General features: G+C 35.9%; 1 protein-coding gene across 1 annotated transcript in view; it reads left to right on the top strand.

Annotated features, from left to right (window-relative positions):
* The window catches only part of CNTN6 (contactin 6), a 312,379-nt gene that overhangs the window by 111,640 nt on the left and 179,491 nt on the right, over positions 1-21,248 (top strand). The window contains 1 exon segment of the mRNA XM_054504630.2: positions 16,198-16,324. Coding sequence (XP_054360605.2) covers positions 16,198-16,324 — 127 coding nt within the window.

The raw sequence follows: 21,248 nt of genomic DNA, 5'->3' as shown, positions 1-21,248 counted from the left end.
GCTTTCTAACATCTTCACTGTGGGACATTTGAGGAAAGTGCTTTTAGGTGCTTTGTATACTTGACAGCATGCTGTTACTTTTCAGAGGTTAAGGTTGAAATGCTCTAAATTAGGGAAGTAATAGTGTCAAAGACCCAGAAGTTCAAAAGAGAGAATCTGAGTTTACCTCTCAGTTGGTCCCTTAGCATCAGCCTACAAATAAGCTTGTCTCTTTAATCCTGAAAATACAAATAATCAAAACTGAAACACACATATACAAACAGGTTCTCTAGGCCCCACTCATTTCTCTCTCTCTTTGCCACCTGGCTTCTATGTTGTTTCTATCCCATGCCATAGTTTTCTTTCAGTCTTCAGTTTACCTTAAACTTGGTTTTTTGTCTTGACTTGGTAATGTGTCTTGACTTGGTAATGAAATTTCTCCTAAAGAAACGAAAGATTTTCTGATTACCAAGTAAGGTTTTGTTGTTCTTATTTTTCACTGCTCTCTAACACATAACAACCTTAATTATGTCTTTTATTAAAAACTCTCCTTTCTTGGCCTCCCGTATGATGGATGGGATCAGCAGAATAATGGCCCCAAAGTGGTCCATGTCCTAATCCCTGGAACATGTGAATATGCTAGGTTACATGGCAAAGGGAAATTAAAGTTGCAGATGGAATAAAGGTTTCTGATCAGCTGATTTATTTATTTATTTTTAAAGATTTTATTTATTTATTTGACAGAGAGAGAGATAGTAGAGCAGGAACATAAGCAGGGGGAGTGCGAGAGGGAGAAGCAGGCTTCCCGCCAAGCAGGGAGCCTAATGTGGGGCTGGATCCCAGGACCCTGGGATCATGACCTGAGCCGAAGGCAGACGCCTAACCATCTGAGCCACCCAGACACCCCTAATCAGCTGATTTAAAAGGAAGTTTATCCTGGATTATCTGGTTGAGTCCAGTGTCATCACAAGGGTCCTTAGTAGTAGAAGAAGGAGGCAGAAGAGAATCAAAGGGAAATGTGAGTATGGAGGAGTAGTTAGAGTAATTTGAAGTAAAAGGACTCAATGTACTATTGTTGGTTTTGAAGATGGAGAAAGGAGTCCACAAGCTAAGGAATTCAGGCAGCCTCTAGAAGCTAGAAAAGGCAAGGAAAGACATTCTCAAGGAAACACATTCTATGCTGGAGCCTCTCAAGAAGGAGATGCAACTCTACCAACACCTTGATTTTAGCTCAGTGAGACCCATTCTGGAATTCTGATCTACAGAACTGTAGGATAATAAATTTGTATAGTTTTATGCTACCAAGTTTGAGATAATTTGTTATGATAGCAATCGATAACTATATAATGATTCAGGTAAAATAATCTCAATTTCTCATATAGACCTTCTTAGAATTTTTTGGCTCTTTTCTCTCTTTTGTCAATTCTAAAGATGTTGATGATCCCTGGTTTTCCATCTTCAGTTGTCCTTTTACTCAATTCCATGTTGGTACTTAACTTTACAGAGCAGTGCCCTTCAACTCTGCCTTTCTCCCCAGCCAACTCCTGCTTATAGCTAGCTACTGGTTCTACAACTATGAGTCCCACTGGCAGCTCAAATTTAATGTGTTTTAATGATATTTTTAAAATAGCAAAATAATGAATCTTAAATGAATATAAATGTGATAGCTTTTGTTTAACAAACTAATTAATGTGGGAACCAGTAAAGTGTTGCAACTTGTTCAAAGTAGAATTTAAAGAACCATGTGTGCATAGGCAGTAATAAATGATAAAATGGATTTATAAATGGATGCAAAATGGTTTTATCATGGCTAAATTTCATGGTATGCCAGTTATATCTCATGGAAGATGATACAAAAACAAAACAAAACAAAAACCTGGTTTAGCCACAAGGGAAAAAGAGAAAGAAGTATTTCATTGTATTGGGCACAATTCATTTGCATTTCAATGTTTAAGAATCATTTGCATTCTTAACAGTTTTCTCTTCCTTACATTGTTGTAAAATAGATAAAAGACATTGAAAGGCAGAGTTAACACCCAAAAATGCACTGGACAAGATACCCAGTAATCTTCTTGTGTCCATTTTGAAATCTTTCACAAATATTTACTATGATAATGGCCTCTAACATCTCTCTGCTCTGTCATGTTTTCATTCTCCTGATGCTCGTTTTATACATTGTCATCTCCTATCAAACTTCCCACACTTCCTCTCCCATCATCTGTCTCAGCTGATAATATTTCTTCCTCCTTCCTAAGAAAGTAAGGAAAATATCAGAAGATAATTTTAACATGCTTTCAACCTCACATATATCAGTGTATTTTCTACCTGTCTATATACTCTGCCTTCCCTCGTTACTGTGGAAGAAAACTTTCTTTCTAAAGCCACTCACTACAAAGGAACTGGATCCCTCCTCTGGCACTTCTTCAAGGGCATCACTCCAGATATTGTCTTCCCTCTATTGTGCATCATCTTTTTTTTATATATACAGTATTTTCCTTTTTCTTTAAGGTTTTATTTATTTATTTGAGAGAGACAGAGATAGCAACAGAGATAGTGAGAGAGAGCAGGAACAGGGAGGAGAAGGAGAAGCAGGCTCCCCACTGAGCAGGGAGCCCCATACGGGACTCAATCCCAGGACCCTGGGATGGTGACCTGAGCCGAAGACAGATGCTTAACCAACTATGCCACCCAGGTGCCCTATTGTGCATCATCTTGTTCACACTGTACTGAATCATGTCCAGAACATGCGAATGTGTTGTAATTTCTCATCTCAACAAAATGTGCTCTTGACCCTGCATCTTTCTATCCTAAATCTCTGGACCCTTTCATGGAAAAACTCCTTACAACTTTTTTTTTCATACTTATTGTTTCAATTTCCTCTCTTCACATTGCTCCTTGACCACACTCCATTCAGGATCCATACTCCAGTCAACTCTTGCTAAGTGCTCAGTGATCTCTACATTGCTAAATCAAATGGTATATTTTCCCCTCGTCTTATTTGGCCTACTATCCCTACTTGCCAAAGCTGACCACCCCCTGTTCAGATGTACCAAATAAGTGATATCTTCTTTTGTCATATTTTATAAAATAACACCCCACCTTACCCAGAATTCCCCGCTCACTTACTCTTTATTTTTCTCCATTGCACTTAATAGTATCTAATGTACCATGTGTTTACTTGTTGACTTAATTTATGCCTCCCCCAATTAGAATACAAACTCCATTAGAGCAGCAATTTTAGCAGGTTTTTTTCATTGCTATATTTTCCAGACCCAAAGATAGCTTTTGCAAATGGTAATCCCACAAATAAATGCTTGTTCAGTAAATAAATGAAAAATGAATTAAACTTGTAGCTGCTTTCTCATCTCCTTTCATCCTCAGTGCCCTCATCTTTCCCCTCCTCCTCCTTTTAACAGTTAAGGAAGTCAACAGATGTGCCTTCTTGCCTTCATCCATCAGCTAGCTCAGAGGAATCTTTAATTCTCTCTTTCCCTCATCTCTCACTTTGAATCAGTTATATCATTCTGTTGGTATTGCCTCTAAACACTTCAAAAGAGCTCTCATATTGTTCTCATTCTCTTCATTCCTACTGACAATGCCCCAATTATCTCAGTGTTTTCAAATGTTTGATAAATAATCTGCCTGACTTGTGATTCTCTTCCCCTATCCTTCCTCCAGTTAATCATAGATCTAAGCATGTCATATAGCTGCTTAAAGTTGAAAACACTTCCATGTTTTCTAACACTTAACACATCAAGTTCAAACCTCTGTAATGTCATTTAAAGGCCTTCAAAATATTCTAAATATACCATTCCATTTCTATATTTCATTATTCTCCTACCTTCCAGACTAGTTATATTTATTTTTGAGTGACAGATATTTTCATATTTTTATTCAAGCTTGTCTTAGAATTTCTTTACTACACCCTTCCCTTTCAAAGGCATTCTCATTCTCATTGTTTTACACAAAGCTCACATAATTCCTCACATAGCTCACAGAAATGCAGGGCCCTTCTAATCTTCCATAACCTCTAACCAGAATTAATCACTTCCTCTTTGCACTCCCTTAAAAGCATACTTATGTTTTTGGTATAATACTTATCCTGTAATATTTGCAGTTAGTTACTTGTTTTCATGTCTGATTCCCTTTCTGGAGTATATGTCGCAGTGACTTAGAGTGTGTGTTCTGGAGTCAGATTGCCCAGATTCAAAATTGGATTCCACCACTCTCTAACTGTTCAATATTGAGCAAGTTACCTAAGTTCTCTAAACCTTTTATGGAAAACTCTTTACACTTAAATTGGTAATATTAGAATCTACTTGTTAGAGTTCTTGTAAGGATAAAGTAAGATAATTCATGTACAAGTTCAACTTTATCTCTGACACTTACTAAATTCCCCATTTGCCCTTATTTGATTATAAGCTCCTTGAGTGCAATTCATTTATTTATTTTTATTATCAGCACCTGAAGAAGGTTCAGCAAATAATTAGAGCTAATAAAACTTGGTTGAACTTACTTATGTTAGACTTTATTATTGTGTGCTGGCAATATCTAAATAAGCAATGATGTAGAATTGTGTTTTGGTTTGGCTTTAAACTGCAGAGATCAACAAAATATAAAATGTATGGTAATGCACACTTATTACAATGATTTACTTTATGATCTGTGTACCACATCTGATGTGTCATATACTTTCCAGGCAGGTTTAAAGCTCAGCCTTCAAATCACTAGGTCCCTATAAATGTCTGACTGGACCAAAATACTGTAGATCTCCATGTACATATCTTATACTGAGTGTATACCATTATTTTTTTCTGCTAGAGTGTCTGATATAAAAATAACCAGAATGATTCTATTATGTTCAAAGTGGCTTCTCAATTAAGAACTGTCTTCTCAAATGTCTGTTGCATGAAGAAATATCAAGTATGGCCACTGTCACGTATATGTTAAACTCCTCCTCCTCATTTTTGATGTTTGCTTGAATAAGGACTCACTGATTATCCAGGTTGTAAAATGAATGCCAATTTCAAAGTATGGCTTTATTCTAGTTAAGATTTAAATTTAAGGCTATTTTGAAACTATACCTTTTTTTCCAACTTATTGAGATATAATTGAAATACAAGATTGTGTAAGTTTAAGGTTTATGATGTAATGATTTGATATATGTATATATTGTAAAATGATTACGCCATAAAGTTAGTAAGCACATCCATCACTTCACATAGTAACAATATTTTTTCTGTGTTGAGAATTTTTAAGATCTATTCTCTTAGCAATTTTCAAATATACAATATACTCTTTTTTTTTAAGATTTTATTTATTTATTTGAGAGAGAGACAGAGATAGCAATAGAGATAGCGAGAAAGAACATGAGCGGGGAGGAGAGGGAGAAGCAGGCTCCCTGCTGAGCAGGGAACCAAGGACCTGGGATCATGACCCAAGCTGAAGGCAGACATCCAACCGACCGAGCCACCCAGGCACCTCTACAATATAGTCTTGTTAACCATAGCCACCATGCTATATATTATATCCCCAAAACTTTTTTATCTTATAACAGGAAGTTGTTCCCTTTGACAACCTTCACCTATTCCCTGTCCCCCCAGTCCTCCCTACCTCTACCCTGTTCTCCCACCTTTTCTATGAGTTCATTCTTTTAAGATTCCACATATAAATGAGATCATACAGCATCTGTCTTTCTCTGTCTGGCTTATTTCACTTAGCATAATGACCTTCAGGTTTATCCATGTTGTTACAAACTACAGTATTTCCTTCTTCTTTATGGCTGAATAATATTCCATTTATGTATATACCACATTTTTTATCCATTCATTCATTGATAGACACTTAGGTTGTTTCCATATCTTTTCTAGTGTAAATAATGCTGCAGTGAACATGGGAACCTACACCTTTGAACTAATTTAATATATATTAGTAGAATAATTACCATCAAACCATGGTTAGAACAAAATTATCTTTTCGTTAGAATTTAAAGGCCAATGTTTCTAAAACTCGGTTTCTCCAACCCAGCCCTCACTATTCAGCCACAACAGTATATCTGTTTACTGGACAGCTAAACCTATGAGCCCCAAAGACTCATGAAAATGAACGTCTGCAAGTGTGAATAATATGTATTTTTTAGCTATAAAACCACCTTTATTTTTTCCTTTATTTTGAAAAACTGAACTTCTGAGCAATCCTTCATGCTTTTTCCCTCTGAACCTAAATTCCTGAGAAGACATAATTGACCATAGTCTAATTTAGGTTAAACAGGCTTAAGAGCATGGTTTGGAAGCTAACAAAGAGGCTTAGAAAGAAAACAAAGCCAGAGAAGACAGAGCTCCTTTTAGTCCTGCAAGGATGCAGAACTCCAGTGGTTATACTGTAGTATGTGCAACCCTGGACTTTGAGTCAAACCTAGATCTGAGTACTAGTGCTGGAATTTCACCTGCAGTGTGATCTTGAGCAAATCATTTAAGTTGTGTAAGCTTTAGTCAGGACCAACTACATAATTTACAGGGCATGGTGTAATCTGAAAATGTAGGGTTCTGGAGAGGCAGGCCTGGTGGTGGCAGGAGGAGGCACCAAGTGTTAGCCAAGGCACCAAGCATTCAGTGCTCACCAGACTCATCAGGCTTCACTTACAAAACTCAAATTTATGACTAACAGTATTAAGAGTGTTAAGGCAGTGCTTCAGAACATTAAACCAGAAATGCAGGGCCCTACTAAGAGCTGAGCCCTCCCTGTGCAATCACATTGGTTACCTGCCCTGGTTTTAGTTTCCTCTTTGGTAAAACCAAGTGAAGTCATCAAACTTTACTTATTTTTCATGTTGTTCTATTTTTAGTGAATTGGAAATTTTTTTTTAAGATTTTATTTATTTATTTATTTATTTATTTATTTATTTATTTGAGAGAAAGAGGTGGGGTACCTGTGCATGAACAGGAGAGAGGGGCAGAGGGAAAGGGAGAGAATCTCATGCAGTCCCATCATGGGGCTCGATCTCACGACCTTGAGACCATGACCTGAGCCAAAATCAAGAGTCAGCACTTAACCAACTGAGCTATCCAAGCACCCCAAAAATGATTTTAGAAATCGAACCTCTTTAGTAGAAGACATTTAGGGAGTGCCAGGAGCCTGGGTAAGGAACTATATTGGGAGGGATAGGACTGTGAAACAAAGATCCCAGGAACTTTCTATGTGGGTTTGATCCTGTAGATATCTAGTCTTGCCCCTCTGTGAAACCTGAAATTTGCCCAAGTCCAAACAATGAGATTCAAGTAAAACCATGGATAATACATTTTTAAATTCTATGTTCTTTTAGATATGAGGCTTCTCGTGTGCTTGAATTTGCCCCCAATAACTTCTCCTCAAAACAAATGGTTGACTACCCAGGTTATTTGTGTTTTCATAGTTCTAGAGAGAGGAAAAGCAGCACAACAGTGGTTTTGTTCTTTTGTTTATTGTTTTGAATCTGTATTTCTAAAGTCTCTCTGCAAGGAACAGAAATAGTAGAGTTGATGGCACATAGAACCCAGAGGCAGATCTCACTGAAAACTGGACTGAAAGATCAAAAAGCTCAGAGAATAAAGCCACTCTAAATTATTCTTTCTCTCCATCATTCTGCTGCTTGTCTTTTTATCTCAGTCTGTCTTTATATAGACTAGCATTCTCTAACTCTTCATGAGTTTTATGGAAAATGGATTGCTCTAATATTCCTGAATGCCTCATCTCTATTCAAGTAACAATCAATAACTACCATGTCTTAATATTATTTGCTTGTTACCAGAGAGACAAACATAGCAGCCCAGCAGGCTATATTCACTGCTATATTCACCTTTGGTCCAGTCAACCATGGCCAGAAGGGTAAAGTAAATCAAACAGGACTTTTTGCCATAAAAAAAAAAAATTGACTTTTTGCTATAAAAGATGACATGACTCTTAACATGGGTTAAGAGCTGATTTTCCATGAAAAGTTTTGTGGAACTGTTTACAAATGCCAAAATGTGACTGCCTTAGAGACAATCAAATGTTCTCAATATTCAGGGGGAGGACAATGAACTTTAGACACTGGTAGGTTTAATCCAGTATTAGATCATAGGATATATATTTTTTCATGGAAGATGAAAGAAGAAGAAAACTGGGATGGAAACCTACGTTAATTTTCAATAACTGCATGGTTTTCTTTTAATTACCATTTAAAAGTATTTTTCAGTGTACCTTTATTGCAGAGTTCTTACTTTACTGTCAAGTAAAATAATTTTATAGAGTAGCATTATAATTATAGGTGATTTTATAATACTAGGTATTATCAATACAATTATTTAATAATTGTCAACACTCTTCCTAACCCCTAGCACCTTCTTAAAGTAAAAGTACTTGAAAAAGCATTTTGGTTTCTTGGTTTTGATATCATATTGTCACAGTTTTAGCTGTTCTTGTACAGAAAACCAATGTTGTCTTTGCTTTCTGACAGTATAAACAAAGCAACAAAAGTGTACTATTATTTAATCATTCCATTACAGTCTAGGAAAAAAAAAAAACTGAAAATTTACTAAAAGAGACCAATTAGTTAACAAGCTAGGCTTTTCACTGGTATGAACTCAAGCTCTTCAAATATTGATCATAACAAATACAAATGAATACATAAGATACCAACTGATGGGGCGCCTGGGTGGCTCAGTTGGTTAAGCGACTGCCTCCGGCTCGGTCATGATCCTGGAGTCCTTGGATCGAGTCCCGCATCGGGCTCCCTGCTCGGCAGGGAGCCTGCTTCTGCCTCTGACCCTCCCCCCCTCATGTGCTCTCTCTCTCTCATTCTCTCTGTCTCAAATAAATAAATAAAAAAAAATCTTTAAAAAAAAAAGAATTTAAAGATACCAACTAATGATAATTCACTAAGACAAGCTTTTGTGACTTCTAAAATAAACCAAAGTTTGTTAGAAAATGCCTTGCTCTGTTAGTTAAAAATTCTTAATCTACCAAATGAGAATGAAAATGTGTCTCACCAAAGGTACTGCGGAGATTTAACTTATTAATTGGTGTATATAAAGGTCCTTTGAAAACCTCCAATCACTCTCCTAAATATAAGGTATTATTAAGTCAAATTATACCCCAAATTTGGATTATATTAAATTTGAACAGCACTTTTCTTGGAGTGAAGGTAAAGGAAGGTAAATAAATGAACATTTCTTGTCTGGCTCTTTTGTGCATGGCACTATGCTAGGTGGTTCATATGCATTATTTCAGGCAGGTTTTTTCTTGGGGGGCAGGAGGGTGGTTGGAAATTTCTACAAAAAGAATAGAAAAGCCATTTATATTCTACGATCAAAAATTAGATTACCACGTCAACTTATTTCTTTTCAGTTTCTTTCCTTCATTTAAAAAGAAAATCTGTTACAGTTGATCTTTGAACAATATGGGTGTTAGGGTTGCCAACTCCCTGTGCACTTGAAAATTCACGTATAACTTTGATTCCCCAAAAACTTAACTGCCAATAGCCTACTGTTGCCCAGAAGACTTACTGATAATATAAACAGTTGATTAACACATATTTTGTCTGTTATATGTGTTATATACAGTGTTCTTATAATAAAGTAAGCTAGGTATAATAAAATGTTATTAGGGCGCCTGGGTGGCTCAGTCGGTTAAGCGTCTGTCTTTGGCTCAGGTCTTGATCCTGGAGTCCTGGGATCAAGTCCCACATCCGGCTCCCTGCTTGGCAGGGAGTCTGCTTCTCCCTGTGCCCCTCACCCCACTTGTGCTCTCTCTGTCTTTCTCTCTCTCAAATAAATAAATTTTTAAAGTTTTAAAAAAATTAAAAAATAAAATGTTATTAAGGAAAATCATAAGAAACAGAAAATACATTTATAATACTGTACTATAAATAATCCACATATAAGTAGACTGTGCAATTAAAACCCATGTTGTTCAAGAGTCAGCTGTATTTTCTTTGGTATATTCTGTGTGATTTTAAACATTCAAACTATGAAAAATTATGCTAGCAAAATGAAAACCTTTATCCCAAATAAAACTCTCCCCCAAAATAAAAATTATTAAAATTTGATAAAATTGTAGCCATCTTTCTATGCCTCTAAATACAGAGCATTTAGATTAATATGTAGATAGATAAATGCATAGAACAATGCTTTTATAAAAATGGGATCATATCATAGATAGTACTTTTAACATGAGGGTTAAATTTTATTTTAGTTTAACAAAAGTAAAAATAAAATGAAGAGGATAAAGTAAAAGTAAAAATGAAGAGAATTTTGAACTTCTAATAAATTATTTGAGTCAACAAAGATATATATATTTGTATTTGTTTTTCTAAAAGATTTCTCAAAATGTACTAAATAATACTAAGAGGTTAGAGTGTTTATGCTTTTAAAAATTGTATATACATATAATACATATGTATTTTCATCATTTGACTCTTTGCTATAAAAGATATTAGCACTCACATATTTCTTTTTTTTTTTAAAGATTTATTTATTTTAGAAACAGAGAGAGAGAGAGAGCATGGGTGAGGGGCAGAGGGAAAAGGAGACAGAAATTCTCCAGCAGACTCCCTGCTGAATGAAGAGCCAGACTCAGGCTTAATCCCAGGACCCTGAGATCATGACCTGAGCTGAAATCAAAAGTTAGATGCTTAATCAGCTGAGCCACCCAGGAGCCCCAGCACTCACACATTTCTATTTATATTCCCTTATGACCCTTCATTTTTCTATTTTTATTATTATATGTACATTATCCAAGTTTATAGCTTTCATATTCTGTTCTGTAACTAAAAATAACATGTATTTTAAGTATTAGTTTTATATTTATATATATTCAAAGTGCCTCCTATTCTTCCTTCTTTCTTGAGAGTTATATATTGGTTCATTTTTAATTGGATGGATTTCATTGTTAAGTCATTTCTTTAAGAATAGTCATTTATGTTACAGTCTCCTGGAGGTTTTTTTTTTTTTTTTTTTAAGGTAAAGAATGTTGGATGCCATTATACTTGGAAGATAGCGTGGTGGGTGATAATAGACATGTTACCCTTTTATTCAGAATATTGTAGACTTTCTTGCCCACTGTCTTCTGGTATAGAAGGCTGCCATTTTAAAATCTAAATTAATTTAATATTTTCTTTCATTCTTTTAGATGATATTCTGTTTCAGCCTGGTCTTCTTAAGCTTTTCTTTAACTTTGAAGATCACTTAACTAACACATGCCTCGGTATTAAGTGCTTTCTCTTAAATGTCCTTAGAACATGGTATATTCTTTAAATATATGGGAAATTTTCTTTATGATATCTGCTGCTGATACATTTGTTTTATTCTCTATCTCAATGACATCAAAGATTTTATGTTTGTTCATCTTTATCTTTCTTGTTCATTGCCTATTTTTCAGTTGCTTTTGATCTGTGCTTTTTCAACTTCATTGATTATAATTACCTCAAAATGTCCCTTTATGTCAGTAATTTGACTTCAGTAGGTATCTGTTTTGTTTCTTACTTATTCTAATTGATTTATTAGTTCTTTAGTGATGCTTTTTGGTTTGCAATTTGTATCCTTACATTTGTAACTTCCTGATTTATCTGATTCTATTGTTTCTTTTTTCATTGCCATTGAGTTTTGTTAGCTTTTTCTGAATTCATTTTTTACTCCACAGCATGAAATAATTTTGAGAAATTTCCTAGATTGGTATTCTGTCTATCTTTGGCATGCTATGTTTTTCACTTTTATGGTTGCAATATATTTGCATAGTTACTCTTCCATTTCTTTTCATTTGCTCATACTTGAGGAAATGTGTACAGACAATTCATGTATTATTTTAGAGAGGATGTTTCTTATTTTGTCTCATCATATCAAGGACCTTTTTTTTTCCCCCTCCCCCTTAGCTCCAGTTTGGAAGCTGAATACATCACGAGTACCCACATTTTTAACTTGAGGGAATGATGGGATTGAGGAAGTTCAGTCTTTATTGGGAAACTTGGGTACTTCTCTCTGTTTTAAGGTTTTTATTTAATTATTATTTATTTATAAGTGGTGTGTAGCAACATTATTGGTGGAGGAGTCATAGGTATACTTCCCCTGGGGAGATGGATTGTTTATTAGAGTTGGACTCTAGAGGTTTTACCAAGTGAGTGTATAGGCATGAAACTATTAGTCTGTAAAATACAGTCAGCTTTACTATTCACACTTTCCTGCTTCACTTTCTGCTTACCATAAGCTCTGTCACTCCTCTTCCGGCTGAAGAGGAAAAAGATTAAAATGCATTATGTATATAACAACTTTGCTTAACTCCAGAACTGGAGGTTGTTATGAGAATTCTCAGCATTTTGTCATTTCACCAGTAAATCTCACTGGAAGTGAGGATGAGAATAAAGAGTCAAAAATTCACTTCTCTGAACAGGGCAAATTCTTCTCACTGCACCATTGTTTTTGTTGTTGTTGTTGTTTGCTTCTTTGTTTGTTTTGATTAAAGTCAGTGGCAATGGGATTTGTCCCTTGTTCAGACATTGTTCATTTCTGTTGTTTACTTGTTGTTTATTTGCATTTATAATTTCTTGACCATTTCATTAGCTGTTGGAGTAAAATGAGTCTGTATTGCACCCTCAGTCCACTCTTTCTCAACTAGCTTTTACAACAACACAAACATATAAGACTAAATATGGCTATTTTATAGCTGAAAGTTAAGTAAATTGTCCACCATTATGTAGCTAGTAACTGACAAGGCTAGAATTAAAACCTGTCTGTCTCCACTTCTAGGTTATTGATGGAGTATACTGAAATTATAATTGAAAATAAAGTTAACAAAATATTTTACCTGGGTGCAAATATTTTGGAAGACTAAAGGGAAGGAATTAGATCTGAATGGATAATGAAAACAATGAAGAAGGAATCAGGATACTCAAGTTTAATTTCTTGCTGTTTCTTAAAGCAGGTGGTGAATTTGGAAAAAAGATGATCCAACTTCCTGAGTTTCAGTTTCCTTGTCTATAATAATGGTGATGATGACAATGGTAGTGGTGATTGTCATGATATGGGACTACACATTTACTTGTACCAGAAACAATATGATGGACTTTATAAGCAGTATACCATTAAATCTCAAAACAACCATTTGATATACATATATCTATTTTACCAATGAAGATACTGAGAATTATTCAAACTCACTAAGGCTCATTTGATTCAGGGACACATACTCTCTCCCTCTCTTTCTTAAGATTTATTTATTCATTTGAGAGAGAGAAATAGAGAGGAGGGAGGGGCAGAGGAAGAGGGAGAAAGAATCCTCAAGCAGATTCCCTGCTGAGTGCAGAGCCTGATGTGGGGCTTGGCCCCAAGATCCTGAGATCATGACCTGAGCTGAAATCAAGAGTCAGACACTTAACTGACTGAACCAACCAGGCAGCCCATAGGAGCACAGACTCTCAACCACTAGCTCTATTGTCTTTCCATACCAAAAGTCTAGCCTGAATGGTCTACAAAAGACCTACCGACTTTGAAATGTAGAACTATGGTAAGCAGAGGAGATGACCATGCTCTTACATGTCTCTCAAATATAACTATTAGAGTTATGGACTCAGTGTCCTAAAATTAAGTCTTAATATGATGAGATTTATGCTTTATGTTGTTTATTTCAACTTAAAAACAAAACAAAACAACAAAACAGCATTTCTTCACCTTAAACATGAGAATTGAACTCTTCATCCTCCTTTTCCCCTTCCTTTTTTTTCTTAACAATTCCGTCTAAATGCCATGAAGGGAGTTAAGTAAGGTATGTGTCCACATGAATGTGGAAGATGAGAGTTACAGTGGCCCAGCATAAGGTCATAGAGCCTGAGAGGGATGAGAAACATATCCTTGCAGGGTAAAGTGTAGGGCAGTGGTGGTTCAGTGGCGAAGAGGCAGAGTTCAATAAAGGCAATAAGGATACCTACGGTGGGGTAGTCTGGCCCAGAATATCAGAGTCTGAGAAGGCTCAGGAGGGTTCCATTGCCAGGAGAGGGTGATGAAGGTGGAAACCTGGATTCTGGTGTTGGAACCAAGCAGAGTAAGGACAGTCTCCATAGGGAAGGGGTGTTCCAGTGTGCGTTGTTAGATCTGAAGGATGTGAGAAAATTATGCACTGTGGAATATGACCATGCACAGCGTGTCAGAGGTCAAGTGAAGTGAAAGAGAATCCACAAAGGATGGGATGCTGCACAAGGTCAGTACCTGAGGAGGTGAGAAGGGAGGGAACAGCCCAATAAGTGGTTTCAGGGCAGGTGTGGGAGTAAACTTGGGAGCACATATCAGGACCTTTACAAAGAAGGTGGTAGCAGTAACTGGAGATTAGTTATATACAGGGGAATTGAACAAATGCATAAATATGTCTATACACATATACACATGCTGAATGAGAAGGTCTCAGAACAAGAACACCTCAATAACATTGAGTACACTTAGCATCCAGATCATGGTTTCTAAATACCATTCTCTAATAAAAGAATCCAGGTTTCCTTGGTGGTCGGTGGCGGGTGGGGGGTGGAGACTACTTCCATGGCAAGGGTAGGAGATACACAAGATAATTCTGGAACACTTTCTTGTACCAAAAAGTAAGGAAAAGTTCAAAGAATGATAGGCACATGTCAAAAAGACAAACCACTTTAAATGGGCTCCTGCTGGCCAAATCATTGACAATTTGGCCATCAAAATAATATTAATGGCTTATAACTTGTTTAATAAAATAAGAACTCATGGAGTCACACTGACATAGTAGACAAGTTTGATAGAAATATATTAATAAAACACTTAAATATTCAATGAAGAACAGTATATTTGCATTGTCTCAAAAATACCTAAACACAAAATACTTACTAATTATAAAGAGGAAAAAAAGTGGACATCTGGGTGGCTCGGTTAGTTAAGCATCTACCTTTGGCTCAGATCATGATCTCAGGGTCCTGGGATCAAGCCCTGTGTCAGGCTCCCTGCTCAGCGGGGAGTCTCCTCGTCCCTCTTCCTCTGCCCTTCTCCCCTGCTTGTGCCCCCTCTCTCTCTCTTCAATGAATAAATAAAATCTTTAAAAAAAAAAGAGAGAAAGAAAGGAAGTAACTTTATAGTGAAGTCTGGCAGGCAGTACCTTAATCAGTGACCAAAGTTAACTTCAGCAGTTCTGGGGCAAATAGAAGTCCTGTACCACCTGATAGGACACAGTATAAAGCACACAGTATTCCTGAATCTAATCATACTGAAACAGCAGACACTAAGGAGCACCCAGCTGGGCAAGGGACTGGGGGACAGAGGATAAGACAATATGATCAATATACTCTGGCAGATGGAGGAGGAGTCTTCTTCAAGGTGATAATTTTTAAAAATAAGAGCCATTTTTCACTGGTTTCATTACGTTTTTTAAAGTCTTCATAGACCCTTTTATTACCTATACCCTCAACATACATCTCCTACCAGGTCCACTACCCTGTCCTTGGTAGCTGACTGCTCAGACAAACCCAAAGTGAGTGAAACTTTACCAAATTACTGCCTTGTAATCTTTGGTGATGTCAAAGTCAGAAAAATCAAGGAAAGAGTCGGGAACTGTCCCACACTGAAGAAGACTAAAAAGATACAATTAAATGAAAACTGTGATTCTTGACTGGATCCTTTTGCTATAAAAGATTTTATTAGAAAAATGCTGAAGTGGGGCCTGAGGATTAGATACTCATACTCAATGTTATTTTTTTTTTTAATTTGATGGTTTTACTGAGTTTATGTACAAGAATATACTTCTTAGGAAATATAAAAGTCTTTTGGGATGATGTGGCATTGGTTTGCAAAACTATTCTGAATGGTTCAGAAAAATAAATATTTCTTTGTACCATTCTTACAAGATTTTCTGTGTATTTGAGATTGTTTCAAAATAAAAGTTGGGGCACCTGGGTGGCTCAGCCGTTAAGCATCTGTCTTCGGCTTAGGTCATGATCCCAGGATCCTGATATCAAGCCCCGCATTGGGCTCCCCACTCAGCGGGGAGTTTGCTTCTCCCTCTCCCACTCCCCCTGCTTGTGTTCCCTCTCTAGCTGTCTCTTTCTCTCTCTCTCTGTCAAATAAAAAAAAATAAAAAAAAATAAGATAAAATAAAATAAAATAAAAGTTAAAAAAATGTATATTGACTTGATATCTAATACAGAGTTGCATTCAAACCAGGGTCAAATGTTTCACCTGGTGTTTACTCTTCTGTTTTCAGGTGCTGGTCTTTTGAGTCGTCCTATTTTTACCCAGGAGCCACAAGATGTTATTTTTCCTTTGGATTTATCAAAATCTGAAATCATCCTGAATTGTGCTGCCAGTGGTTACCCTTCACCTCATTATAGGTAAAGTCCTAGCTCTGGGCACAACACTGTTTTTTTCTTTGTCTTGGATGTAAAACATACATACAATAAAGTGCTTAGACTTACCTAATTTGAAGGGTGCAGCTCAGTCAGTGATTTTTTACATGGGTATACAGCTGAGTGCCCACCACTCAAATAAAGATACATACATTTTCAGTATCCTCAAGTGTTCCCTCATGCCACTTTCCAGGTGATAACTACCCTACCCCCAGCCCAGGACTCTGTCTTATTCATTAGATTGACTTACAAGAGTTATTCTTGAGATTGGTACCATGGAGTGCCATGTTGTGGCTAGAGTTGAGAGGAAAAAAAAAGAGAAATAAGGAAAAAGGAAGAAAGGAAAGGAAGAAAGAGAAAAGAAATGGAACAGAAAGATGGAGGGAGAGAAGGAAGAAAAAACAGACAAGTAAAAAGAAGCACAAGAAGATAGGAAGAAAGCAAGAAAGAAAGAGAAATAGAAAGGATGGGAAAAGCAAGAAAAGGAAAAGATTTGCTTCTTCAATTTGAAAGACTCTAAAGTAGAAGCTACTTTCTTCCCCCAATTTGGGGCTACAGGCTCAGTTGCCCCAGTTACAATGACTGTGAAAATGTTCCCCTAAACAATTTTAAATGAGATGCAGACTTTTTATTTTATCAGATCAATTTCTGTGACTCCACCGGCATATACCATTGCCGAAAAAGCACTGATTTTAGAAATACATGTTGAATACAGCTATGTACCCTCAAAGCAGAAAAAGATTTTTTTTTTCTGGGCAAGTAGAAAAAAATTATGTTTGTTTCTCACATATTACCTAAAAAATAACAGGAAGGAAAAGTCAGTAATGTTTTTGTTCTTACGAGGTTACAATAAAAGCAGAGGGGTGCCTGGGTGGCTCAGTCGGGTAAGTGTTGGACTCCTGATTTGCTCAGGTTCATGATCGCAGGGTCATGAGATCAATCCATGCATGGACCTCCCCACTGAACATGGAGACTGCTTAAGATTCTTTCTCCCTCCCTTTCTGCCCCTCCCCTACTCCCGAGGAAGCATGCATGTGCACGTGCTCTCTCTCCCTCTCTAAACAACAACAACAAAAAAGGCAGAATTTGATCCACACTGTGAGAGGAATTCACAAATTTAAAACTATATACATGTATATACCATGCTTGTATAAATAATAAGGATATTTTGTTGGTAAGAACTGCACATGCAATGTGAATATCAGGAAAGGCAATAAATATTAAAATGACTGTTGTAGCTTTGTCTTCTAAAAGCGTTTTTTTAAAGCCTAATTTTTAGCAGTGAAATTGAATTGACACACATGAAAAGTAACAATTTCAGTCCATTTTGGCAAAATAAACTGGTTTTGCCTACTTTTTTATGTTGCATTAGAAATACCATATTTATATGTATAATCATTTTGATCTTAAAATGTCTGGTTAATTTAATAAATGGTTTAAAAGCACAAAGTTAGAGACAACTCTCACCTTGTATTTTATTGGACTTACTTCGGCATTTTTTTTTTTTTTTTTTACAACAAAGGAACTGAAAAACTATGTCTTCTCATTACTTACTAAAGCTTCCCTATCTGTAACATACCCAAACAAATGAAGCCCATCAGTTAGGTGATCATTTACTTTATAAACTGGTTCTCTCAATTCAGGGTTTGTATGTTTGTTTGTTTTCCTTAAACAGTAGTTGGTCTTATTTAATTTAATGTACGGTTAAATATATAAAAATCTGATTAATACATTTTTCACAATTAATACTTAAAGTTGTAATTTTATTTTTGAGAGCTAATTTGATTGATCATCACCCTTGGTAGGGTTTATTAGAGGAAAAACTATACATGAATTCCTGTAAAATAAGAAATATTTGCTAAGTATAGATAAGATAAATCATCAATCATTATATAATTGGCTTGTAACAAGCAGAAAGATGTAAAGTAGTGGATCTCATGACAAGTTGCTCACTAGCTTTTACTTATGAAGAAATATTCTGAATGAAGAGACTACAGATTTCACTGTTGTTAAAGTCTTCTGTTTCTAAGAGATTTGTGAATTAGTAGGCTAAAGACAGGTAATTTAGCTTCTTATTTTCAATCCCCTTAACCTGGTTTAGCTCATCTCTAATATTATATCATAAAATACTCATAGGCAAGAGGCTTTGGAAAGAGAGTGAAAAAAGAGCTGTTTTTAATGCTTAAATGTCAGCCTCAGACCCAATTTCCATGATAATAAAGCAAAGGGCAGAGATATTTCAGATAATGCACATTAGCAACAAAATGTGAAATTTTAGCTTTAATATGACCCTTTCTAACTTAAATTTTATTAAAAAGACTAATTCATAACCTTAGATTGTGTGTGTTTGTGTGTGTGTGTGTGTGTGTGTGTGTGAACGTGCATGTGCGTAATAGAGGGAAAATCTTTATGATAGACATTCTAACATTATTTGAGATAATTTGAATATACTGTGAAGTCATGTGAAAGAGCCTTTGATTAGAATGAAGAGTTATCATTTCTAGTCACAGCTCTGATATTTAATATGTGACTTTGGAACAATCATTTCTCTGTCTTGTCATCAGCTTCCTTATCCATAAAGTGAGGGTGTGGTTGATTTTAAGACATGTTTTCCTTATTCTTTTTTTTTTTTTTTTTAATATTGAGTATGTATTTCCAGAGTTAGGAACACTTTTCTTTGACATACTACAATATCACTATCATACTTAAATATTTATCAATAATTCATTAATATTATCCAATATTCTCTAGTACTCAACCTTCCCAGATTGGTTCATACATATTTTTTCTAGTTGACTTGTTAAGATCAATTTTTAATTTTTTTTTTTAAGATTTTATTTATTTGTTTGCCAGAAAGAGAAACAAAGAGCACAAGCAGGGGGAGTGGCAAGCAGAGGGAGAAGCAGGCTCCCCGTTGAGCAAGGAGCCCAATGTGGGACTCCATCCCAGGACCCTGGGATCATGACCTGAGCCAAAGGCAGACATTTAACCGACTGAGCCACCCAGATGTCCCAAAATCAATTTTTAAATTAGGTTAGCACAATGTCCAAAAAATAGCAAGGAAGATTGTGTGACTGGAAAGAACAGAACTCAATACTAAGTTTCAGAGACTCACAGAAGGGGGCAAAAGCAGAATCAGAATCAAAACATCAGTTCAATAAATGAAAGAAGGTGATCAGTGGTTAACTGGATAAAATGAACAGTCTGCTGCTGTCTGGCAGAGATCCCTAGGCCTTTTTTTTTTCCACTTTACTTTGTTTTTATTATTTTTTCCTGCCCTCATGGAGTTTATTTTTATTTTACTTTATTTTTTAATTAACATATAATGTGTTACTGGTTTTGGAGGTGCAGGTCTGTGATTCATCAGTCTTATATAATACCCAGTGCTCATTACATCACATGACCTACTTAATGTCCACCACCCAGTTACCCCATCCCTCCACCCCACATGTTTTCCTTCTTTTAGTAATTTCTCTTTAGGAAAAGAAATCTCCTGGGGGAAAATAAGTAATATCTAAAGCATAACTTTGGAAATAGTTTAAAAGCAACTTGTCTTCCAGTCACTTCCCGTGAAGTGAACGCATGAACAAATAGGATTTCAGTGCAAGTGTGAAAGTACAGAAATGTGAGGCAAGTGTGAACAAATCTTTCCTGTAGAAAGGATCACTCTTAATTTTTTAAAGACCAGGGAACACGTGAGAATTAAAGAGGAAGCTTTGCAAAGGGAAGGAAAATGGGTTACCCAAAGTTGGTACTTGGATGGGATTGCTTATACTTAAAAGTCTAAGATAATCAGATAGCAATGAGCTTATTTCCAGCTCAGAATATTTATTTAATTTGGGAAAATGAAGCAACATACACATAAATGATTTCTATGCCAGATACACTCTATCAGAAGAAGGTCTTTGAATGTCATGGAGGATTTCTGACAGATCTCCTCTTGACCTGATCACCACAGGAAGTTCCTTTCTCTAATTTAGTCTGCTCTACCCTAGTCATGAAGACATTCTTAAGTCTGAGAAGGGTTAGGTGTCTTTGAATAAGAATCATAGCAGTAGTCACTCTGCCCTTTATTCTTTTCATTCATTTTCTCATTTCATCTTCTTAACAAACCCATGGGATAAAGCAGGATATACATTATTGTACAAATTTTATAATTGATTGATATGACTTCTGGAGAAATTAGATGACTCATCCAGGGATACACAGGAAGGGAATGTCAAAGCTAGGCCAAGGACTCTTTCCACAAGGTCAGTGGTGTCAAATTTAGTGAACATTATAATCACCCAGAGAGACTGTTACAAATTTAACTTTTGGAGTTCTCCTTCATAAGTCTAGGAATGGGCTCAGAAATAAACACTTTTAACAAGCACTCAATATAATTCTGAAACAAGGCCTAGTTCTGAAACACACACACACACACACACACACACCTATTATCTAAGGACAACAAACATAGCCCTAAGCCATTATATTCTTGATACAGGGCTTAACTACTTAATATTAAAGGATGTTCTCCAGAAAAAGGTCAAAATTTTAGTTCAAATTCATTATGTTTCCTGGAATTAATATGGTATTAATGCAGATGTTAAAAATAATCATTTAAAGCATATTTCCTACTTTGCATTGTAGGAAAATTCTCCTGGGTATGCAATCCTATCAGTAATGTGTTTATGACGATCACTTGAATTCATTAATACTATTCCTCCACTGATTTAAATATATTAATTAGGACAAAGCCCACACCAGGAGCTGAACCCCTGATCTATATGCACAGTTTAATAATCATTGTACCATGGTGATTAGAACAATTATGAGGATACTGTGAAAAATTCATTTGCTGCAGCTAAGCCAACAACTTTGAATTTTTGTTGAAAAACAATTACCAAGCTTAATTAGGAGCATGTAA

The sequence above is a fragment of the Mirounga angustirostris genome, unplaced genomic scaffold (genome assembly GCF_029215605.1).
Source record: "Mirounga angustirostris isolate CCGP_5_RB_7025 unplaced genomic scaffold, mMirAng1.0.hap1 SCAF_1, whole genome shotgun sequence".
In the NCBI taxonomy this organism is placed as follows: domain Eukaryota; kingdom Metazoa; phylum Chordata; class Mammalia; order Carnivora; family Phocidae; genus Mirounga; species Mirounga angustirostris.
This window is presented reverse-complemented; position numbering and strand designations above follow the sequence as displayed.